The sequence below is a fragment of the Battus philenor genome, unplaced genomic scaffold (genome assembly GCF_028537555.1).
Source record: "Battus philenor isolate CCGP_79_NKW_IND1 unplaced genomic scaffold, ilBatPhil1.0.hap1 SCAF_9, whole genome shotgun sequence".
NCBI lineage: Eukaryota > Metazoa > Arthropoda > Insecta > Lepidoptera > Papilionidae > Battus > Battus philenor.
In genome coordinates this window covers 14710827-14737343 of record NW_027181759.1, presented here as the reverse complement: position 1 = coordinate 14737343, position 26517 = coordinate 14710827, and the positions used below count along the sequence as shown (strand labels likewise).

Genomic DNA, 26517 nt, shown 5'->3' with positions numbered 1-26517 from the left:
GTCGTCATGTATGGCGGCATGCGGGTTCAGGAAAAACTTAACTATCGTCAGAACAAGAAGCACCCTTGGTACTGAATACTACTATAGAATTTTTTTTATTATTGTTTGATATTGTGCTATTTTTTAATATGTTTAATAAACATCAGTTAAACACACATTGTTTTTATTGAAGTTTTTGCTTCTAGCCTTTTGGCTTTGTGCAGCTCGATCGATTTTGATCCCGCGGAAACTGGAGGTCCGTGAGCTGAAAAAAAAGTTAAACATCTTTTCTTTCATAAGGCATGATAGAAAATCAACGGTTTTAATTTATATTAGCCTATATATTTACCCTTTTTACAAATTTCATAATAGCGGACTTTCAAAAATTGATGGCATTTTCTAACAATCAATCCAAGGTGCAAAGATAATTAGTGTGCAGGCAACCGAATGTTATTAAAAAGGTTATATTTACGCTACAAAATTTTAATCTACAATAGTATAGTTGTGGTGTTTAATAATATTTTTGTTTAAAAAAGTATCAGATATATCTATATCTTTTAATACTGTATGACGCCCACGTGACGAGCTCCAAAGATCACAACAAACGCATCCAACGACTTGACTATGATCACATTGTGGAGAGTTTACACACACCGCATCTTACTGACCAGACATGCGCGCTGGTCGTAAGTTCTGCCGGCCAGTTGGGTCGCGCTGGGTTTGTGTAATCGAAGGTTGGCTGGGTTGGCGCCGCTGCCTCTATCTCGCGGCCACTACCTTTGTGACTTCTTCGTCTCTCCGCCGAGTACTGATACGGGTTGGGAAACTCGAATCTTGTAAATTTTATATAGTTGACGGACCCCTCCGTTCCGTGAACTCATTACCGATGAAGCTGTAAAAGCCGCAAGGCTAACAGCACAAACTTCACACGAGACTATCTAATATATAAAATTTTCGTGTCACGGTGTTCGAACTTGAACTCCTCTGAAACGGTTTGACTGATTTTTACCAAATTTAATATGCGTATTCAGTAGGTCTGAGAATCGGCTACTATCTATTTTCTATACCCCTAAGTGATAAAGGTTGTTCACACTTAAAATTTTTTTTTTTAACTAAATTTTTTGTTTTTATTTTTTTATGATACAGCATACAAGAATACATACAACCATAAATTTTCACTCCTCTACGATCAACCCATATTTTTTATTTGTAAATTAAAATATCATCATTTTTTTTTTGCAAAACAACGTTTGCGGGATCAGCTAGTAGTAGATTATAGACACCGCATCTACCTCTCGTGGTCATCATTTAAGTAGTTTCGGCTCTATTACTATTTTAATCTGTAAATAATTAAATTATATTTAAAAGACTAGCTGATCCCGCAAACGCTGTTTTGCAAAAAAAAAAATTGTTATTTTAATTTACGAATAAAAAATAAGGGTTGATCGTAGAGGGGTGAAAATTTATGGTTGTATGTATTCTTGTATGCTGTATCATAAAAAAATAAAAACAAAAAATTTCGTTAAAAAAATAAAAAAAAATTTTTAAGTGTGAACAACCTTTATCACTTAGGGGTATAGAAAATAGATAGTAGCCGATTCTCAGACCTACTAAATACGCATATTAAATTTGGTAAAATTCAGTCAAGCCGTTTCAGAGGAGTTCAAGTTCGAACACTGTGACACGAGAATTTTATATATTAGATGGACCTTTTACTAGAATCGCTTTCTCGGTATATGACAGCGCCTGTAACAATGCGGTCCAGGTGACAAATACGCGGAAGGAGGCTCCGCGGTGAGTCACGGCGGCCGCATCTCCGCGCGTTGACCCGTCGCGCTGCCGACAACCAAATTATTGATTACTGAGTCACTTTAGCGCGGTGCGACCAGCACGTACACTCTTTTACGAACGCTGCAAAACTTTCTCTTTATGTCTACACAAGATTGTAACTCACGTCATATGTGTGGAACGTGTAAAGGGCACACAATAGATATTGTGAGAGGAACGAAGAAGTATATAAAAAAAAAAAAACTTTGAAAACTCATTTACACAAAGTGTAACATCACTGCCGAACATACGGCAGCAGGGACGAGAAAAAAGAACATGTTTAAAAATATTTTCTATCAGCTAATCATATGAAAGATGGACATTTATTGTCTGTGTAAATTAAATTTAACTTTCGGTATAAAAACTATTACACTAATACCTCACTTTGCGTCGTGGTTATGTTTCATAAAAACACGACGCAAATTGAAACGCCGCAAAGTGAATTAAGATTTACTATAGCAAACCATGTAAACATCGAAGATAGGTTCCAGGGTCACGAAAATACTACTTTTTAAATAGAAAATTGAACAAAGTAAACATTTTAAAAAAATCTTAAAAAGTTGTATAAATTTATATTTTCAAAAAAAGCACAACACACTATGTAATTGAAACTGAACTCTAAAATTAGCAAAACAAAGTGAAAATAAAACTGTATTCAAATTGCGTTGTTTTTAGTTAGAAAGGGAATCCCCGAGTTTGGATGGCATGGCGCAATAAGAAACAAAAGTGTTGCCATCTTTAAAAAAAATGAAAATTAAAAAAAAAATTAGACTCGAACCCAAAACTACGCAACCTCGAAAATCTAACGACGCACAGTGAAAATTAGTACTAATTAAGCAATGACGCAAAGCGAGGTATTGGTGTAGTTTAGTTAATATACAGCATGATTAACACAGTTATATATGTGAAAGGTTTCGTGATAAAAAAATGTACGAGTACATATTTTCAATCACCTGTATAAAATGATTTCTTTGAAATTCTATTGGAATGCGAAAGTATAGAATCTACAGGGACAAATAGTAAACAATAAATAATTATAGTATGCTTTAATCAGAATTTTGAAAACGATTTTTCTTACAACATTATCATTATGTTATTTCGAAGTAATTAGTTTTTCAATAGAAAGTACCATATGTTGATTGGCAGTACATGAGCTATAAATTCACCGCAGCTTTTACGCCTAAACAAACATCCTGTATAAAATGAAATATGAAACAAAGTAAAGCGTGTAACAATGCTTTCGCTACCCTAGGCAATAGATTCAGGATGGGATATTAATAGGGCGATCGCAGACGGACGCCTGGCGCCGACTTTGAAGGAGCGTCTAGCACTAGGCGATACCCTGGACTTTCGTGTTTGCGGATTTATTTTAATTTTCAACTTTACACAGTTAGTGATAAGTTTGAAAATCGTGTAGAGGCGACGATGACGCATCGCGCCTGCTTTTACTGAGTTTTTATTGTAAAATGCAAGGCAATAAATACTCGTTGGCGATGAGTAAGAAACGCATTGTCTAACCTCGTGCATGTTGTCGAATGATGCCTTTAATGCAAATGTTATTTCTTTTTCATTTACGTCGATATTACTTTAGACCAGGGATGGGCAACACGCGGCCCGCATTATTTCCAAAATTAAATTAATTTTCTTTATCTTCTCCCATCAATATAGTGTTATAAAAGTAATTACAATAAAGTAGTACATACTAAACCAAAACAATTTTTTTGTGGCGAGTTACTCTTAAGTTGTTATAATTTAAATATTTATATCTACCACCAAAACATGGAAAATTTTTATAAAACTTATGTGGGCCCTAAAAATTTCACTTTTGACGGAAAATACAAAGCAACTGTTCGAAAATACGTACGATTACGAAAAATTTGAAATAATTTTTAACAACGAAATTTATAAAAAACAACCATAAATATGAACTGGGTGTGATAAACGATTGGAAAGCTTTTTATTTTTTATATTGTTTATTATAAATAAAATTTTGTATATTGCACATCGGCCTTTGGAAAGAGACAATCAGCTAATTTCGGTTTCGTAGAGCGTTATCTCAGTCGCACGAAATACGACTGACAAAACGTCACATAGGTAGTGTGGGACAGAGATAGTGCTCTACGAAGCCGAAATTAGCCGATTGTCTGTAGCCAAAAGTCTCTATGCAGCATTTATCGCCGGGTACTGTACTTTATGTGTGGTTTGTAAAAAAAAAATTAAATCGACCCGCTGATGAAAAAGGTTGCTCGCCCCTGCTTTAAACGGTTGCCATGCCAATTGCAATTGTGAGTAATCACAATTATTTCTTCGACGAGGTTACCTTCAGTGTCTTACACGTAGGTGTTCCATGTACAGTGGTCGTACTTGAATATTCCATCCGGATATACAACCAATATATATGAGTAGCCAAATGAGATATAGCTTTTATTTTTCTATATTTATTTTGAAAATTCTCGATGATGATTACGGAAGGAAAGAGAAATAAAAATTGCAAAAAGTTGTTTTATATATAAACCACATAGCAAACACACACTTGTTTCCTAGCTTTGAAATATTTGAAATGTAGCAAGTTTGCTATAAACAATGTCATGCTATAGCATAACAATTTTATTAATATTTTATTTTACTGATTTATGTACGATAGAAGAGCGCCAGAGGAGGACAGTTTGGTAGAAAATACAAAAAGATTGAGGTATTAATATCTTTCAACATAAATGTACTAGCGTACCAAACGCAATCTGTGAAAAGTCCACGACGTTGAGAAGTTCGGATCACGAAATATATTTATATTACGAGTTAGATATTATTGGAGACTGGAAATGTTTCCAGGGATAGAATGCTAAAACAGTACAACTAGAATGTACACAAAATCTTGACAATAATAAGTAATTTACATAACATTGATTGTTTTCTTGTTTTGCATTTATTCAGAGTCGATTAATACCGTATTTCTATTTTATTAATTTATTAACATTTATATATTAGCTGGAATAATGCCGACTATAAGCAAAAACATATTAAATTTTGTACTATATGTTACGAAAATAATGAAAAGTTATGTTAAAATAAATAAATATTTTACGTAATGTAAAGTACCAGGGTCGCATAGCCCCAAAAGTAGTGTAATTCATTAAAGTGTCGTTCGAACGCGAGGCGGCGCGACAGGTGGACATTCGGTCTCCCTCAGCAGGTGTACTTCCCCCCCTTGCCGTGTCGAAATTGTTTCCGCATCATTTGTCCAACCCTACCCCTATACTCACGCTGATATGTCGATCTGTAGCAAATATACTACCATAGAAATAGAAATAAATAAAGATACATATACACAGGCAAATTGAACAGTGGTAGTATACTACCATAGAAATAGAAATAAATAAAGATATTTATACACAAGCAAATTTAACAGTGGTAGTATACCATAGAAATAAAGATAAATATACACAAGCATATTGAACAGTGGTAGTATACAACCATAGAAATAGAAATAAATAAAGATACATATACACAAGCAAATTGAACAGTAGTAGTATACTACCATAGAAATAGAAATAAATAAAGATAATTATACACAAGCAAATTGAACAGTGATAGTATACTACCATAGAAATAGAAATATATAAAGATAAATATACACAAGCAAATTGAACAGTGGTAGTATACTACCATAGAAATAGAAACAAATAAAGATTAATAAACACAAGCAAATTTAACAGCGGTAGCTGTCATTTACGACGGGCTTCATAAAAGAAAAAAGCACAAGCTAACCCAAGAAGATATGAAGACGGCTACGCACGGAGTTTCGCTGCGAGATGGAATCATAAATGAGGAGATTTGCTAAAGAACCAAGATCACCGACGTAGCCCGAAGGATTGGGCGTCTGAAGTTTCAGTGGGCGTGGTACATCGCTCGTGAAACCGTTGGCCAGGTCGGAAGGTTCTCGAGTGACGACCACGAACTGGTAGTGACCGTCCACCAGCTGGATCGACGACATAATTAAGATTGAAGGAAGTCGTTGGATGCAGGCAACGCGAGACCTGACCTCGTGGCGATCTTTGGGGACGCTATTTACAGTCGATCATACTGTTCTATAATAAAAAAAAGTTTTGTGGTGTTTTCACACCTTTGTATACATTATCAGTCACCCAGCGTGAAAGTGTGTGCGTTTTGGTTTGTATATGCGGTGGGAGGAAGATATCCTTAGAGATTAGGTCGTTCGTGTAACGCGATAAGAGCAATGACGTCACCATCAAACACAGCCGTGCCTCTGTACTGCGTGCGTGTATATCTGCCCCAATTACACAGCTCATTGCAACTGTACAGCTTCGTTTATATATTAAAACTCTTGATTTAACAGAGAAAGTGTGACAATGTAAAGGTTGAATTAAGTAACAGATAAGATGATGCGGGTGTAAGACTGTTCATCGTGGCGATGTTTGGAGGAGGCCTATGACTTGAGGGAGTCTGTATTTGATTCAATCAAATATACCCTATAACCGTGGAGAGAGAGGGCTTTGATAAGCATTTATTACGAAATCGAATCTGTTATAAGGAGATCTACAGAAGGACATAATTAATTGACATAGAGTGAGAATCACTCTGTGTTTGGCACTAATCGGTGTAACATAACTCCTGAAGATGCCCCGTGGAGGGGTGAAACACGCGTTGAGTGATTTAACGGTGGTGGTTGTGTAATTCGCATTGTTTGCCGCATGCGCTTCTATCAGCGGGCTGGCGGGCGGTGCACTTTGTTGCACGACTACGTCTGCATGTGCGGAAGTGGCTACATATTGGTCTTTTTCTTACTTAATTGACATAGCGCAGCTGATTAGAAGGTAGATGTGGCAGCAGGCTACTTATCGCGCTGACCAAGTATAAGCAAGTGCTGCGTAAAACTTCTATCCGCGTGGACGCTTTTTCCACTTAATCTTCTCAGACGATGGATGGCTGATAGAATCCAACAGGGATGGGCAACGTTCAGGAAACTCTGAAACCTCTTCTCGTCCAAAATACCCCAATGGTAGAAGTCGAAGGTCTTTGACCAATGTGTGTTGCCGATGATGACATACGGATCCAACGCGTGAGCACTTACGACAGACCTCATAGGAGAGCTAAAAGTCACCCAGAGAGAAATGGAGAGGGCTATGCTTGAAGTTTCCCTGGGAGACTAAATCATAATCATCATTTTTGAATGTATTGAAAGATCTACTACATAATTATGCTTTCTTCTTTTCATCCGAAATATGCTCACTGCAAAGCCTAGGTCTTTCCCAAAGATGGCCATGATCGGTCTTGCGCTGCACGCATACAGCGACATCACGAGACCTTTGCTGTGTCATCGGTCTACCTAGTGGGACCTCTACCCACGCCGCATCTACCGGCACGTGATCGTCTCTCGAGAACACTGCCTATTAGAGACTATAGGGGAGGAGTTTGTCCAGCTGTGAACATCTTACAATTGAAATGATGACAGCGAACTGCAATCAGCGTCAGAAAGTTGACTTGCCAATCCATGGTCACTGCTCTAAAATCTATGGTCAGCTACTTCATTACAGAATTCGTATAGTAACCGTATTGTTCTATTAAAATGTAATGTAAAGTAATTGCTAAAAATCTAGTTTAATAACGACTCCATTACGTTATTGTTTCGTGTCGATGCAATGAGTTAAAACAATTAAAGATTGCAGTATCGCGGGTCGTTCAACCGGGCGGCGTATCGTCCTGTATCGCCTGTTCCCGCTGCGAATGCCTTTCTCCCACACATATACGATATGACATCCGCTATTCGTATATCTTTTCCTCTACTTTAATATTTTTTTCTATTTTCACCTACCGTATTTTAAACTAGGAACTGCGGTTGTAACAATTCATACATCTTTTCTTCATGGCTTCCGCTTTTAGGACCTGTCGTTGCTTTATGCGTGTGTAAATATTTTTTTCGATAATGTAAAAAAATAAATTTGTTGATAAATTAATTATACCCCCTTAAACCTTTTGCTACAATAAACAATGAGCCTGTAATAAAACGATGATTATTACCGATCTCTGTAGTTCATAACAAGACCCTTGTGGACTTTGTTCCAAGCGAACGGAACACTAAACGAATTCCACCGCTGCGTCTAAATTTGGAACAGTTAATGTTATCATTACCGCAGCCGTATGCGCAGTGAGCTATGAACAGTGTACAACAGGGATTCTCAAACTGTTTTGTGAAAGTGACACCTTTTCCAAAATTTACCTCTTATATAGAGTGGGCCAAAAATTTTTGCAAATAGCAACACGACACACAAACAATAGTCGATTACAGGAGTGCCAACGGCGAAACGGAGCACACCTCGACGATGTAATTTTTAAAAAATAAATTTTAATAAATGATAATTACGGTAAATAAATCATAAACAAAATAGCATTTGTACTTTTATTTCTACACATGTTTCAAAAGTGCAAAAATTTATGGCACACCCTATATATGTTTAAAAGTGTTTAATAGTATTTAAAGTGGGTGGGGTACATAGTGACTATATTTTGTGCATTCAACGACAGTGGTGGTCGAAATGTTCTTGACTGGGCGACCAACAGACGGTAGACACGGTATATTCAAGACCACCATGGCAGCGTGAGGTCGGTCATCTTGGCTACGTTTGAAAGGCCTGTGGCTTCCAGTGGGTGTCTACATATAAGAGGTGGCGCAAAAGTAATGTCATAATGTGAACGTATTTTAATTTTTACAAATGGCGCCTAATGTCACTGTGCTTTGACATTTATGATGAAGAAGTAAAGAGAATTAGCTGTTAACAAGCGATGGAATATATCTTATAAATTGTTACACCATGATGACGTCATTTTACTGTGGTATAATTTAAAATTATAATTCTTAACCGTTGATATATAGGACGATTGAAATTTTTAGAGGTTGATTTTTCCTTCAAAAGTGATCAGTCTGTGATATGATATATTAATTTATATTTACTGACTGACCAATAAATTCTGGTCTAAATAGGGCCTGTTGGTCTTCCAACGTTAAAAAGGTTCGCTTGCAATATGATGTAATTCAAATTATTTAGATGTTAATAAGTAGTACTAAAATATCAAAATGGTGGACATATAAACGTTAAAAAAAACTGGCAGGCCGAAGATTGAGCACATCTGGTGCAGAAGGTGCGGCTTAAACTCCCGAGTCGCTTTTGTACAGTCAACCGCACGTTAAGTGTTGACGTACGAGCCCTTGAGCACGTGCGTCTTGGCGTCGCACTGAATTCGGCGTTCAGTGTACTTGAGGCTTGAAGTCAAAATACTTACAAACTTCCCAAACCCCTAGCGCAGTGTTATATGTCAGTAATAATGATACTTGGCTTTGTTATTAAACGGTTTTATTTAGTTCGACCCGTACGGAATTCATTTGTTTATTTATTAGGATCAAAATTAGAAATTGAAATTTAGGCACCTTCCCGTTGTCAGATTGATCTGAAATTTGGTACACACATTTAATTTAGATGACAATACAATATAATAAAATCAATAACATTATAAATCTAAGATGGCCGCCGAAACAAAATGGCGGATTACATATTTTTCCTTAACCCCCTCAATATGGGTATCAAATGAAAGAGCTATATTAGTAAAACACGATGATTATGTCAAAATTTAAAATTCAAGATGGACGCCGTTCCAATATGGCGGACTAGGTACATATTTTTCCACAACCACCACAATATGGGTATCAAAAAACGGTTTAACTTAAAAGTTTTTTAAATGTTTTTATTTTTACTTTAGATTCTATTAACACGTTCACGCCGGGGACGATTTTATTTTGTTTTGCTATGGAGCGGCGCTCAAATTAATATCGCGCTTCATCTAACGGCGCGTAGTTATTACCTGTTCAAACCTGGTGTTTGTTGCTCTGCAGTACAGTGATATCTTATTGTGCAAGTTAAATAGCAAATACTTTTTTTTGGCATATTGCTTATCATGGGTAATGTGCAACTGCCAGAAATTAGATTGTATCGGTCAAACAACGACATGTATGCGAATGCACCCATAAAAAGGTAATGAGACGCGACCGTTTTCTATCTATTTTTAAGATTCTATAAATTACACAAAAACTATAAATAATGAAGTTATAAATAAAACAATATTAGACTTTTGTTATTTAGTTAGTTTTTGTTAGTTATTAAAACTTATGTTTGTGATACATCATTGATTATATATATTATTAAAAATTAATGTTTTTAATGAATAAACGTTAAATTTCCATTATATTAATTCTCAGGGTCTAATAGTCTAATTTAGAACACAATCGAATACGGGTCACCGGTGGTCCGCGTCGCTCGATAGAGCTGTTAAGTGCGGGTCACCGATGGCCCGCGCTGGCGTGAACCTGGTAATCATTGTCATCATTTCGGACCACTGCTGGGCACAGGCCTACACTTTAAGTTGTCAATAGAGCCTTACAAAACCTTAATGCCCTCGCAGCCATATGTTCTGCGCGTTATGTGGCCTGCTCATTGTTACCTCAACTTACCAATCCAGTTACTTTCGTTCGTCTACAGAGTAATGAGAAGTAAGAGTGCTGAGAGCTCTTAACCTGTCAAGTTTTTTTCGCCTCTGCAGCTATCATACTGTAATGGAGTTGTAAGCTATTTCAAGTATTCGAAGAATTGCTCGTCTGGAGTGAAAGTTGGGAACCTCGCTCGTGTAATCAACGCGTCCACCGTTGGGACTGAAAGACTTTCAAGTGGTGGTGTCCACGAGCGTGGGTAAGCCCTCCACTAGGAATGACAACTGACAGTAAAGATCGCAGGAATCCCTGAATGCAAGACCTGTCTTCGTGACAATCTCTGAGAGACGCCTATTCTTTGCAGTGGACATCATCAGCTGATATGATGATGAAACAATTTCTCTCCACTCCAAGTCCGCCTCTGCATTATACTGTGTTGCCGTCAGAACTATTAGAGACTTATTTATGTTCGTTTGCATGCGCCGTAAAAATAAATGGTCCGTTTGTTTTGCTAATTTGGGACGAGAGTGGGCGAGAGCTACTTAGATGTAATGTTTTCAGACCATTGTTTGTGGCAGCGCTTCTCAACGGTTGGGTCGCATTAAATATACATTTTTATTGTGAAAATTGTTTAACATAGGATGTACCATGAATTAACATTTAAAATAATATTTTAAAAAAACTATTAGGTTTATTTTAGAATTTGTTTATCTATAGGAAAGATAATTAGATGGAATTTTTTAACTACAATTATATCATCTAAATGACAACCATTTCTATTTTTGCGCCTTTAGCAAGCGAAATTTTCAAATACTCGTCAGCAAAGAGACCGCGAGGCCATAGACATCTCTTCGTTGATTTTTTCTTTCAGTTGACGTAGCGTATTTGTTTTATGGATAGACACGACTCTTTAAATGACCCTTAAAAATAAGAAGCTGGAGATAGAATTTTTTATGACCCCCGTTATTGGAGACCTCCTTTAAATAAGAGATGGCTTGATTACATAGAGACTTTTTTTTATAAGTTTTTCATTTAATACTTTTGTTTCCGTCCTCAGATTTTGTCTTCAAATTATCTTCCACGAGTCTCTCTTTTATTATAAGTATATATGTTATACACATATAAATAGATGTTTTGTACAATTTACCTACCCATTATTTATACTTCTACCTTTTTCATACTATGGTTGTCTGTAAGACATCGGCTTGTGTGATAAGACTACTGTACTATTTTGTTTATTATTATGAAACTGTTTTAATATATCCTAGCGTGTAAAATAAAGAATATTAACTAATATAAAACAATTTATCATTCCTTTCCTTACTTCGCCTTCACCGGTGATGGATCTAGGCTCCTGGTTGGATATAGAGATGTCCATCTCTCGTAAATCAGCTATTCCGAAAAACATTTCTCCTACCAAAGACAGGGCCAAAATATTCCATTAGCATTGGTGTCAAGAATTCGTTCGTCCTGATTGCTTGAGGTCGACTTTTGTAAATAAAATTTAATGAATTTAATAAATTTAACCGGCGGCGAGGGATTTTGAAATCGCGTCAGCCCCAGAAAGTGTGTCAATGCAAAAAATACAAGATTTTTTTAATATTTCATATATTCCAGATAACATTGACATTTTGGTTTATATGCGATACATGCTTACCTGCACCAATATACGGTGTTATAATTTTAAACTTTATTTCAACGTGACAAGGTTTAGTTTTTAACTGCGTAGTGTTAGTCGCTTGTTGCATTTATTTCGCGCATTAGATTGTGCAGATAAGATACCTACTCCTTGGAGTTACAATACACACAAAGTTAACTTGTAAGGTGTTACGATTGTTACAAACTTCAACATCATTTCTACTGTAGAATGTCCACCTGGACAACTTCCTCTAAAAGTCCAATGATGGTTGATGACCTTTATAATGTGAACAAATTAATAGTTTATGTAAAATATATCTTCTCTAATTTTGGTTTTAGGAGGTCCACTGTTGGATATAAATTCCCACCATATTCTTCCGAAAAGACTTAAACAAAGTCACGTGTCCGCTTTGCGTGGATTGACGTCCCCCGTTTCGCTTACTGTCTGCGGAACCAAAGATAATAAATTATATTGAAGCATTTCTTTATAACAGCCATTGCGACCTCTTTGGCGTCCGAATCGAGGCTCCCAGAGGATCTCTGTTGCTTAGTTACGAAAGTAAGAAAAGGACCAATATTTAGCCACTTCCGCACATGCGTGCCAAACACAGAGAGACACTAATCGGTGTAACTAACTCCTGAAGATGCCCCGTGGAGGGGTGAAACACGTGTTGAGTGATTTAACGGTGGTAGTTTTGTAATTCGAATTGTTTGCCGTATGCGCATTTATCATCGGGCTGGCGGGCGGCGCACTTTGTTGCACGACTACCACTGCATGTGCGGAAGTGGCTAAATATTGGTCCTTTTCTTACTTAGGATGGACTTGCGCAAAATATCGCCTGATTCCATTAAATAGTTACGAGAGGTCTAGATTTAAAATCACAAGCGTACGAGTGGTCAAAAGTATATACATACTAGGATTACATCTGTACACAAAAACACCTGACCCAAAAACGACACAAAAATATTCGCCTTGCAGAACAGTGTCGCTGCCGAGCGAGCGCAAATGACCAAATATGGCCAACCATAGCCGCGCTGACTCACTCGCGGCTGCGAATTGTAATTTAAACCTTATCGACGTATCAATAGAGGCGACAGTTTTCGACAGCCTTCGACAGCTTTGATAAGCAAAGGCGGCTTGTATGCGTTACCTGGAAACAGAACTGGCGCTCCGTTGTGAGCTGTTTGAATTCTAAATCGCTAGTGTGCGTAAAAAAACAATAGATAATTGAAGCTTGTTAAAAGAATATTCTTTTTTTAAAAATTAAAAAAGAAGAATTAATATAAAGGATGATTGGTTATAGGTATAAAAGAATTGAAGAAGTGGATGTGTAACATTTAATGCCAATGTATTTTACGCTATGTACAAAAATCAAGTTTAATGAGAATATAGTAGGAAAAATTGTTTTCAAAATTACTATGTATATGTATGTGTGTAAAGTAGTGTATGTGTTTCTATGTATGTACACCATAAACTGCCATCTACTTCATGTCTCTCATCTCCATCCAAAGGTCTAGTAAAAACCGCCTCTTGTACTTCTATGTAAATTGTTTCTTTTCTTTTAGTCATTATGTATGGTGTACAATAAAGTGTAAATAAAATAAAATATGTAAAAGCTAATTATTGTTCACTATCTTTCCTTGCAGACTTTGTATTGCCAGAAGTCATAGGCCCGTCGCGTTCCAATAAAAAAATGGTAAAATACCACTTTACAGGCTGGAATAGGTGTGAAAGATTTAAAGCCTTTTGTTGACTAAACTATTAGTTTACCCATTTAAACATTTTACACCTACAATTAAAAACCTGTGTATATATATATATATATATATATATATATATATATATATATATATATATATATATATATATATATATATATATATGATAGTGTTTAGTTTTAATAACGTCTGGTAAATCTTGACATATGACAGTTGTTGCTGTGATGAGAAGGACTTATTGAGCAATTGTGTATATATATATATATATCTAATATATAAAATTCTCGTGTCACGGTGTTCGAACTTGAACTCCTCCGAAACGGCTTGACCGATTTTTACCAAATTTTACATGCGTATTCAGTATGTCTGAGAATTGGCTACTATCTATTTTCCATACCCCTAAGTGATAAGGGTGGTCCACCCCTAAATTTTATTTTTAATTTTTTAGACAATTTTTTTGGTTTTTATTTTATTATGATACAGCATACAAAAATACATACAAACCTAAATTTTCACCCCTCTACGATCAACCCTTATCTTACATTTGTTAATTAAAAACTTTAATCTTTTTTGCAAAACAACGTTTTCGGGATCAGCTAGTAGGTATATATAAGTATTAAAGAAGTTAATGTATAACATTTACTGCCAATGTATTTTACACTATGTACAAAATCAAAGGTTTCGAAAATAATAAAAAGTTTGATGAAGAATATAAGAAAAATTGTTTTCAAAATTACTATGAATATGCATGTGTGTAATGTATGTGTTTCTATGTATGTACACCTTAAACTGCCCTCAACTTCATGTCTCTCTTCTCCATCCAAAGGTTGTCTGGTAGAGATCGCCTCTTGTACTTCTATGTAAATTGTCTTTTTTTTAGTCAATATGTATGGCGTACAATAAAGTGTAAATAAATAAAATATATTAAAGCTAATTATTGTTCACTATCTTTTCTTGCAAACTGTGTATTGTCAGAAGTCATAGACCCGTCGCATTCCAATAAATACAGGCTGGAATAGGTGTGAAAGATTTAAAGCTTTTTGCTTACAAAACAACTATAAGTTTACCCTTTCAAACATTTTACACCTATAATTAAAAACATATATATATATATATATATATATATATATATATATATATATATATATAGTAGTGTTCAGTTTTAATGACGTCTGGTAAATCTTGACAGAAGAAGGTTGTTGCTGTGATTAGGACTTGTTGAGCAATATATATATATATATACTAGCTGATCCCGCAAACGTTGTTTTGCAAAAAAAATGATATTTTAATTTACAAATAAAAAATAAGGGTTGATCGTAGAGGGGTGAAAATTTATGGTTGTATGTATTCTTGTATGCTGTATCATAAAAAAATAAAAACAAAAAATTTCGTTAAAAAAATAAAATTTAAGTGTGAACAACCTTTATCACTTAGGGGTATGGAAAATAGATAGTAGCCGATTCTCAGACCTACTGAATACGCATATTAAGTTTGGTAAAAATCAGTCAAGCCGTTTCAGAGGAGTTCACGTTCGAACACCGTGACACGAGAATTTTATATATTAGATATATATACATATTTTTAATTTTTATTACTTCTCTAAGCTATATTATATATGTAATTGAAGGGCGTCTTACAAGTTCATGCTCACGCAACATTCCTTTCATTAATTGTGATATTATAATGTCTCTGGAAAGAAAATGTAATTTGAAATTGAAACATCTTTCAACCACGGCCTTGGTCCGGGTTTATACAGCTGTCGCCGACTTCGCGTTCCCATCTATATGTACTTGCATACTGTAGTATAGAGCATATATGGCCGAGCGACTTTCTGCTCCAAAGCAAATTAAAATCAAAATATTCTTCATTCGCACTTTCGAATTGTTAGTCGATATAAAATGTCGGTATTGTTGTACCTACATGAAGCTACCGCCGGCTCGGAAGGCAGTTCTGCTAAAAGCCTGCGAGAAACTCAACAGTTGCTCTTTACAAATATAGTTTTATAAAGAGTGCGCGACAATAATTAGCTTCCCAAGAGAGCATCGACATTTAATTCCACGCATTAACATCAGAATAGTATTGCATCAGTAAATCTAATAACACTTAGCAGTAAATAAAATTTGTAATGATCAAATCCAAATAACATAAACATATTGTTTGTATTAGTATAGGGTCTAGGAGATGTCGTCAGAGGAGCAATAAACAGGGGAATCCCACGCCATAGCGCTCTATATACGTCGAGAGAAAGAGAACGCTCTATAGCAGAGTTTCCCAAACTTTTTTGTGTCGTAGACCCCTTGCCATGTTTTTCCGTGTTGGATAGACCCCCTACTTACCTGATATTGATTTCCTGTAAATTTCTAACTGCAGTGAAGTTTAGTTTTAAAAATTTAAAGTAAAAACACATGTTAATTTATACATTTATTTATTGAATTGAAATTAAAACTACTCAAAATAAAATTTTGTATCTGTTATGTAAAATATACATAACATTAAATAAACATAAAACAAACTATAAATAAAATAACATAAGCAATACGTCAATATTTTTAGTGAGAAGGATGAACCTGATGCGGTTTTTATTGGTTGAAAATTGTTTTCATAGTTTTAACAATCGGTTTAAATATGGGCTGCTGGATCTGTATATATATATATATATATATATATATATATATATATATATATATATATATATATATATATCGACTAGATAACGATTAGTCAATGTAATACGCCAGGCGAAGCATCTGACGTAATTTTTTTTTAGTTTCTTCGCTCGCATATCCGAAATTCGTAAGCCTGATGAAGATGTAAAAGCCAAAAAAGCTAACAGCGTGCAGCAACTATCGAATATAGCTATGTACAGTTCTGCTTTGGACTTGGTTTTGTCATTATCTTCAAGAGCTGCCGGCTCTAGGAAGAATCCCACAATGATGTCTTCCGAATTATGATAGAGATTGTAATACAAAAACATAACATGGAAAATCAGCAACCAGAAGACTGTGTCAACTCTGATGATGACAGACATAATGTGTTGTCCCTCTGTAACTCCCAAAACTCATTTTAACATAAATAATGTTCTATCAAAATATTCACAGAGTCAGTGAATTATTATGGTCATAATTATGATTAGAGTAGGTCTAGAGGCAGCAGATAAATATTTGAATATTCAAAAATTTATCAGATTTACACATTTTTATGATCATCATAATGTGCGATTTATCACATTTGCAGTAATATACAGGATGATCGGATATAATTTTATAAGTTTTAAAGGGGTGAAGAAACAAGCTGACAATTAGTGTATGATTTCCCCCTATTCAAAGTTATAGAAATAATAAATAATTTAATGATAATATACTAAAAAAAAAGTATTTTCAAAATCACAACGTTTCAAATTAATTATTGTTTACTATCTGTTCCTGATTTGACTTCCAGAAGTTATTAACCTCTTATCGATAGAATTATAGAGTGATCACTTTACTTTTCACGGTTACTTTACAAGATTTTTGCTGGTATATGAACAATACATTCACTTCTTTAAATCTTTCACAAGCCAAGTAAGAAAAGGACCAATATCTAGCCACTTCTGCACATGCTGCTGATGGACGGATGGACGGATGGACTTCCGCAAAGTAACGCCTGATTCCATAAAATATTTTACAAGCCATTTACAATCATCCTGTATGTCATGTATAAAAAGTGTGCGACTCTAAATGCATAAGATGTGAACAGTCTATTAATGATACGCAATTATAACTGTCATAGTAGAGGCCATTAAACGAAACAGGTACAAAAAAAAATATAATTGAATAAAATATAAAACTAGTATTCTAGTGGGAAGGCGATGAAAGTGAAGTAGGTGATGAATGAAAGGATTTGTGAAGAATAAAAGACGAAGGAATATATGACATTAAGTAGGCAAAAATAATGACAAGAATTTATTTTGTAAAAACAGTCCCTGTGTATGTACCCCAGAAAGAGGAAGTACGAAAGGGCCATAAAAGAATATGAGCCTTTGGAGTCAAGAAACCAAGTTCCGATATAACCTTATCAGTTCTACTCTTGCAATGAACGAAATGAAAAACTTGTTTTTGTAGGTAATCCGAAAACTTTTAATATTTAACTTGTTTGGTTACTCCACGGTTTCCCAGCAACGCGAGAACAGAATCACTGCGAACATAATGACGCAACACACCGGCGTGTAAGCACTCGCCGGACTGCATTCTGTACCGGACTCGCTCCTGTCTTGGTCACGCTCCTTGTATGCACCGCCCTAATGGGTAGCAGGCTTAACGTTTTTTGTGCGCCCTGTACATGGAATCTATAGAGACTTTCTTGCTAGTTTGTTGGTTAATGGTAATTTTATTTAAAAAAAATACTAGTTATTTTATTAAAACCGATGATGGGTTTACCGCTATGATTTTACTTATGTTCACGGTGAAAACCTTTTTTTTAAAACACTCTCTCATTTGTTATTTTTATTTAAATTATTAATACTGTCATCTATTATTATACCTATTTTTTATTCCGTTTTATTATATCATCCACTACCTTCTTGCAAAATTGCAAAAAAAAAATGTTGCTGTCGTCTCCCAAAAGGGATATATACAATATTGCCGCTGGTAATATTTTCTTTCATCTTCATGCTTCAAAGTTAGCTGTTATACCTCCGTACACTGGTCAGCATGTTATTGCGTGCACAATAGTCTGGTCCACCTCAGGGTCACAGATGCACGAGGAAAGTCTTCTTAAACTTAAACCTATATAAATACTCTGAGAATCAGAAGACACTTTTCCCCTGAACGCAGTACTCGGTAAATAGGTTACGCAAAGCGACCCTTTATCGTGCAGACGTCGTTTAGCTAAGTGTACAAACAGATGCATCGCTGCAAATTGATTGAGACGATCGAAATGCATAGGCTATCAGCGACGCGCCTTTGATGTCGCCGGAAAGATAGCGCCCTTTGTGCGATAATCCCAGCCCGATGTTTACAATTATCTGCGTAATAACTTCTGTGTGTATACACTGTTATAAAGATACGAATGTTTACCTTATTATTTATATGTCAATTATTTCTTTATTGATGATGGAGTTATGCTCTTGGCAGAGATGTTGTGGTGAGGAACATTGTTGTGCGTGTGTTACACGGATGAGAGTCAATATGTGATCGCAAGGTCTATCGCACTGGCGTACAACCTGAGGATGTTAATATGGAGTAAAGATGAGAAAGTGGTCGCACGGAGGAACGTATTTTTAAATTTTATTTTTTCTATTTTTTTTCTGCCTCGCAAGGTGTTATAGTTGTGGAGAAGCAGGAAGAAAATTCACAACAACATATCTTTCATCTCAAGATAGAACACCTAAACTTATGAAAAATCATACAAAAAGTTAAGATTCGAAAAGTTTCTTAAATAATTTCTTAATTATATATATAATTACGATGTTAGCCACGATTCTTAAACCACCCCGTCCCCCCGTGTATGAGCTCTTGACACCAAGCTATTCCTCTCAATTCAGAGAACATATTTTATTAACAGCTACGGAACCTTGCGTGAAATAGATAACTAGGTTTATATCATTTGCTCTCATAACAGAAAGACGGTACCTTCCAGTGATAAAGCGTTTAGTCGTAGAGCAGTACTAATTGCTCGCTTGTGTCCAATCATAATTGGACGATGTAATAGCCCGACCGTCGACATAGCGTGCGATAGTCAAATTGAATTCACTATCTTATTTATTGTCGTTTATAATTGGTTTACATACGTTCCACCAATAACCTATGACCGCGACGATAAGCGCTCTATATTTATGATCTATGATTAATAATTGAAAAAGCAAAGCCCTGAAATGAGAAGAGGAACCAGGCTATAGACACCCTCGGGCTGTATGACAGTGTATTGCACGGACGAAACTCAAGATGCGATCGCAAGGTTCATCGATGTGAATACGGCAACCGAAGTACAGATACTGCCGTACAACCTGTGGATGCCAATATTGAGTAGTGATGAGAAAGTGGTCGTATGAACCATAATTTTAAAAACTAGACATTGTTAGAGTATTAAATAGATTAAGAGACTTAGTAAACACTGTAAACATGTAAAGACGTGTGCGAAAAAAAATTAGGAAATATTAAACGTAAAAGTAAAAACAAAGGCACGGATGCAAATGTCTGTGGAACATAGATCATAATAATAAGAAATAAATTAAGAAGAAGAGCCTCCTTAATATACACTTATCCTCCGATTTACACCATAGATACGTTCCTGAGAAAAACGCGTAAATCGAAAATTAAAAATTTTCAAGTGAAAACCGTGTAAATCAAAAAACTTGCAGAAAATACATGATTTTGCTATTTAACAGTTGTGATTTTTTTCAATATTTTTAGGTGAACACGAAAATAAAAAATGCATTGTCAAGTTAAAATATTTAATATATTACGGAAACACCGTTTTTATTTAATTACAATACATGAAACAGAAGAACAAAAAAGAAATTACTCTCATTCTTTTATTTCGGAATCGAAGGTCCGAATTCACTTTCATCATTCGAAGTTATTTGTGCCGATTCGATGTTTGAAGCAGAAATATTTACATTATGAGAGATGGTAATAAAATCGGTTATTAAAACAAAAAAAAACTTATTTGGAAAACCGTGTAAAATCGAAAACGTGTAAAACAAGTACCGTGTAAATCGGGTGATAGGTGTATTTGAAAGCTACATTATTAATTAACTGTTTGATTTGTTATGTGGAGCAAAAGCGATGTGTTGTATTGTCTCGAAAAATAACGCAGTTTAGGTGTATCGTTGTTGCTCCTAGATCTAGTTCACGGACCCTTCCGCTCCGTGAACTCAGTACCGGTGAAGCTGTAAAAGCCTTAGGGCTGACAGCATTAACATCTTCAATAGATGCTCCTAGATGTGAGCTACCCCCCAATGCTCATCTCTGCTAGAAACTATCGTTATGGAAAATCGTAAGAAAGGAATTAATAAAAGAAAAACATGTCCTGCAGTTTTCTTGCGTTTTTATAACAATTGGTTGGCAGTCAAACGATTGAATATACTATTCTGTTATTAGACTTGTGGGATTTTTAAGTTTTGTTACACGATTTATTCTAAGACTTCGTTATAGAAGGGTACAACAAGCCTATGTTAATTTCTAGTGCGAAAATTTTGTAGATCACTAGTTCATATTCAACAACTTCTACATAACTATAACAGCTTTGCGAAGTAGAGTCAAAAATAAGATATATTAATAATAAGTCGACGATCAATAGTTCTGTTAAAAGTTACAATTTTGAATAAATGAATTTTATCATATAATTATATACCTTTATCATTTGACTATGTGTCGTCATAGTTTTTAAACCATAAAACTTTTGTATAATACTCCTTAGAAGAAAGAAATAAACCTTTAGAATGTAGAAGAATTTTTATTCAATAATTCATGTTTGAATGTACTGACGAAATAGTCGAAGTAGACTAGCCATTTGTTAGCGGCAGCGTATGACCAGTCGTGGCAATCTTTGGGGAAGACATAAGCATAATAATGATGTTTTAATATAAGTAAGATATCTATAACGATTAAATTTGTCCGCAGACGTACTCGGGGCTGTTCTGCGTGGTGGTGAACCCGTACAAGAAGCTGCCGATATACACGGAGAAGATCATGGAGCGGTACAAAGGCATTAAGAGACACGAGGTCCCGCCGCACGTGTTCGCCATCACCGACACTGCTTATCGCTCCATGTTGCAAGGTAACAAATTTAATACGACCTTCTTTATCATTAATATATCCCTTAACCCTTTAATGCATAATGGTGTAAAACTGCAAACTTACCACTTAAACGTAAAATGAGCGAGTAAATCCATAGTGTTGTATATATGCAACATAAGGTTTTTTCAAAAGTTACAAAATATTATACATTTTATTTTTTTCGCCTTGCATTTTAGTGTACTTATCTGCAAGATAAATATATATTTTAAAATTAAAAGTAAAAGTCATGCATTTAAGGGTTAAATGCATGACTTTTACTTTTATTTCCACTTTTTCAAAAATATATCTTGCACATAAGTACACCAAAATGTATATGTACACCATGGAAAATAGAAAAAAAAATGTTTTTTATACTTTATTAAAAAAAAAAAACTTTTATGTAACAGATATGCAACACTATGCATTTACTTTTAAGTGTAGTACATATTTTAAGTTTAAGTGGTATGTTGCAGTTTTTCATCGTTATGCATTTGAGGGATAATCTTAATTACAAAAGTTGTTCTGGGTGAACAATCAGGAGTGCACAGGAGACTCGTCGAAGGTCTGTTGGAGTGACGTAAAAATGTGGGTTCACGGCTAAAATATTGGCTTAACACTACACCTATCATCATAAGATAATGTTTAAACCTTTTTCGGTCGGAAGGCACCACTACGGCGCCAGGTCGAATGGCGCGCGAACGGCGACCAAAGTGCTTTTTATTAATTCTAATTTGTGTTAGTGTTTTTTTTTACAATATTTACTTTTCGCTTAAACTAAACGCAGACAGTTGGGAGAGGGTTGCCGCTATTTGATACGGATCTTTCTTCTCCCAGCTGCGAGGCACGACTGCGTTTTATAATTTTTTACTATTTTTCTTACACAATTTTCTTGGAACAAAAACAGACAAAACTTGTACTATATAAATATATGTAAGAAAAGGACCAATACGCCACGGCGGTGGCGGTTGTGTGATTCGCATTGTTTGCCACATACGCATTTATCAGCGGGCTGGCGGGCGGTGCACTTTGTTGCACGACTACCACTGCATGTGCGGAAGTGGCTAAATATTGGTCCTTTTCTTACTTAGGATGGACTTCCGCAAGGTAACGCCTGATTCCATTAAATATAAATATAATTTTTTTTTTAAATATTTATTTAAATTTTTTAAATATTTTTTTTTAAATAAATATTTATTTATACACATATATATGCATTTAGTAAAAAGCTATTATTTTAGGATAATAAACAGACACTTCAATTTTTATTTATGTGTATGGTTTAGAATATATATATAGAATGATGAAAAATATTCTTCAATAAACGTTTCGTCATACAAGTCGTCTTGAGTTTACAGTGGACGCGACCTCTCTGTCGTCCTATCACCGCCCATTAGTGAGCAATTAGACAAATGGCATTTCGAAATCCTTCGCTTATCCACCAGACAGTGTTGCTGCAAACAATTCTATATTTAAATTTACCGTTAGTTTTGTAATACCGTTTTTTCACCTACCCACATTAACGTTTATACAGAGTTGGTTAAAGATCAATTTTATTATATATTTATTACGATATGGTTATGTAGACATATCGTATATTAGTAGTAGTAATTTAAATTTTATTATATTTAAAAATAAATCCATTTTTCTCTTGGGGATGCAAAATATTGAATATTTTTTCTTAAATATAATTTATTCGTAAACATCTGCCGTGTCTCCAACCTTTCAAATTCTTACGTCCTCCTATGTACTACTACTACTCCGCTAGCTCAGTGACCCAAAGTGGGTCTTGGCCTCCGAAGCGAGAGACTTCCACTTTCTTCTATCTTGCGCCATCGTCTGCCATTGTCAGCCATTCAATTCGCGCAAGTCTGCCTCAACGCGATCGATCCAGCGATACCTGAGTCTACCCACTGGTCTTCGACCCCTCGGTTTTTCCAGGTACACTACCTTCACGCTCCGATCCGATCCCATTCGCTCCAAGTGACCAAGCCAGCGGATTCGTTAAGCTTTATATTCGCCAATGATATGATACGTCCTCCTATGTACCATATATATTTTTATATTAAAGCGAAAGGATTAAACATTAATTCCAATTGCCCACCTGTTGGGCGTGGGCCATGTTGGGATACACTGATCTATTACCCTTAAAAGTAATCATCAGATATACAATCATGCCAGCGTTTTTACACAAACCTGGGAGTATATTTTTAGTTTTTATAAGGCATCACTTTTACCGTTGGCCTTTACCATAAACTTCTAATATGATTGGTTAGAAGCGATCCATATTTAGAGTCGTCTGAAGATCCTGACATGGTCATCTGTCCACTTGCCTGGTCGTGATCTCTTGTGATGGTGAAGGTCCCTGCGGCCATCTGTCCGGCAAGCTGTGACACAAAGTGTGCCGAACATGCAATTGATAAGAATAAAACCGAGTAGGAACAGAAACAGGAAATGAAATAAAAAAGCATGTAAACGATTTTAAAAAAATGAATAGAAATTTAGGACAAATTATATATAGAATTGTTATGTATTAATAATGATAAAAATAAAATGTCAGAAAAAAAAATGATAAAAAAATGAAAAAAAAATGTACCTAGCCACCTTAGAGTAAGAAGATGATGGAAGAAAGGCGAGGAAAGAAAGAAGGCATAAAAGAGCAAAACGAAAGATATTGTGAAGGACGAAAGTAAAGAATGGAAGATATTGTGATGTGTGAGAGTGATTAATAAAGAAAATACTGAAAAAAATATTGAATAATAAAGTCCCTGATCCCAATAAGTTGGGGTACGAGAGGCCCCCAATAGCGGGGGCCAAAAAAAAAGGGTGCCGAACATACACACACTTTAGCCTGATGAAAACTACACGAAAAATCAATGATTGAATAATGTTAAGACCTTGTGTACTAAACAAATGAAATCAAAGAATCCTAAGTTATTCCGTCCATCAAGATAAATAGACAATTAAATGCAGATACGACCGAGGATATCCTCCAAGAGGTTCATTGTGATTCAACCGCCGTGCGTCGCTCGGGCCGTACAAAGCTGACTATTTGCATGTGGGTAGATACGAATAGGCATATTCATGGGCGAATAGGAATTTTAAATGTGCGGCGTCCAGTCGGAGTACTGTAACACTGATTGAATTACCAGTAATTAGCTGTTGAAATGTCCGCGACTCTGTGCTTTATTATTCGTTTAGGTTCTTTAATTTTTATAGGTTTATTGAGTTTTATAGTTTCCTTTGGAGGGTTCCAAAAAGGCAGATCTAGAGAAGATTGGTCGCCTTGGTGGAAGCCTTCAACTGAAGAAGATTAAAAACTATGCCGTAAATTGTAGTCACTTTTTAATTTTATAACTTTTTAATCGTTTCATATTTTATATTTTAAGTTACTACTATTTTTTGCACTATATAATGTTTACCTTCTGTCTAAAAATAAAAGGTTAAATAAAATAAACAATTTTTTCTTATTTATATTGGTTATTTATTAAAAGAATACATAAAAACATTACACAGCCAAGATTATTACGTAATAATATTGTATAAGAAAATAAAAACTTTAAAGGGGTGAATGTATAGTTTAATTGAAGTCGATGGTTACAGAAATATATAACGTAATGATATATTGTGATATAAAAGCGTTTTTTTAAATTGGAATTACTATATATATATAAATTATTTATCGTTTATATGTACCTACAGACTGTACTGAAAAAGTTGCCTGTTGCATTTTAATAGAAAATAAGTAATACCAAAAATTTCAGTGACCTGTGGACGTAACACCTAGTGAATGATGTTATAAAATACTCACTAAGTTATTTCTTGCAGATCGTGAGGACCAGTCCATCCTCTGCACGGGAGAGTCCGGTGCCGGTAAGACAGAAAACACGAAGAAGGTCATACAGTACCTGGCCTATGTAGCGGCTTCCAAACCCAAGGGATCTGGAGCGGTGAGGATTCAGTTCTCTTATATTGTTTTAACTGTTAACAATTTGATTTACTCTTCTGATACAACGCTTCTTATTAAGTAAATTAGAAAGACATGGTCACATTGACCAGTCGAAGTATGCACTTCAAAGAGTACGGACGCGTTTTTAGTGTCGTTTAAAAATGAATACCTTGAATGGCGTTGCTAACCTAAGGGAAAAAAAGAGTTTCTTTTTCGAGAATAATTGTTCAAAAATAAATATGAAAATAAGATTTATTTATAATTTTTTTTATTATTTTGTTTGTTATTTTTGATCGTAATGCATTATATAATTTTTTTTTATATAATATTTTGATTTTCAAAGCGCTTACTCTATTGGTTCGACTGTCGAATTCGGGTAAGATATAAATCATACCACATCCAGTAAGATCACTCATACCATGCTAAAGTCCGTGAAATATTACTGTACCCAGCTCATTATTGCTACAACATAAGCTGATATTTTAATGCATATTTATCTAAGGTTTATGTGTTGGCTTATATGGAGACCGTTTTTGTATCGTAATAAACGAAAAGGATACTTACTTACTCCGCTGGCTCAGTGACCCAAAGTGGGTCTTGGCCTTTCCTCTATCTTGCGCCATCGTCTGCCATTGGTTGACATTCAATTCGCGCAAGTCTGCCTCAACGCGATCGATCCAGCGATACCTGGGTCTACCCACTGGTTTTCGACCCCTCGGTTTTTCCAGGTACGCTACCTTCACACTCCGATCCGATCCCATTCGCTCCAAGTGACCGATCCGATCCCATTCGCTCCAAGTGACGAAAACGAAACCAAAAACCAAACGAAAAGGATATTATATAAAAATTATTTAGATAAAAAGATTTGCTTGTTCATAAGTTGAGACAGTCGTTTTTTTTATATTTCTTAATCATTTTATTCTACAGCTGGACATGCTCTTTAGATTTTCAATAAGACCGATTGGAACAGGCTGACAATGTCCACCTGGTACTCTAAAACTTCAAAGTGCCTATGGCCCCTTCAACTTATCAACAGAGCTGTTGTTACTTGTTTCGATTCTACAGATTTTTATTCCCAATTTGATTAGTAAAAAAATCCCTCTCCATAGTTTATTGCGTAATTTTTTTATTAGAAATTCATACAAGCCATCTCCATA

General features: G+C 35.3%; 1 protein-coding gene across 1 annotated transcript in view; it reads left to right on the top strand.

Annotated features, from left to right (window-relative positions):
- Positions 1-26517, top strand: part of zip (myosin heavy chain 10) — a 123048-nt gene that overhangs the window by 56080 nt on the left and 40451 nt on the right. Inside the window, exons 2-3 of the mRNA XM_068775447.1 lie at positions 21259-21415; positions 25240-25361. Of these exons, the coding sequence (XP_068631548.1) occupies positions 21259-21415; positions 25240-25361 (279 nt within the window). The remainder of the gene's footprint in view (positions 1-21258; positions 21416-25239; positions 25362-26517) is intronic.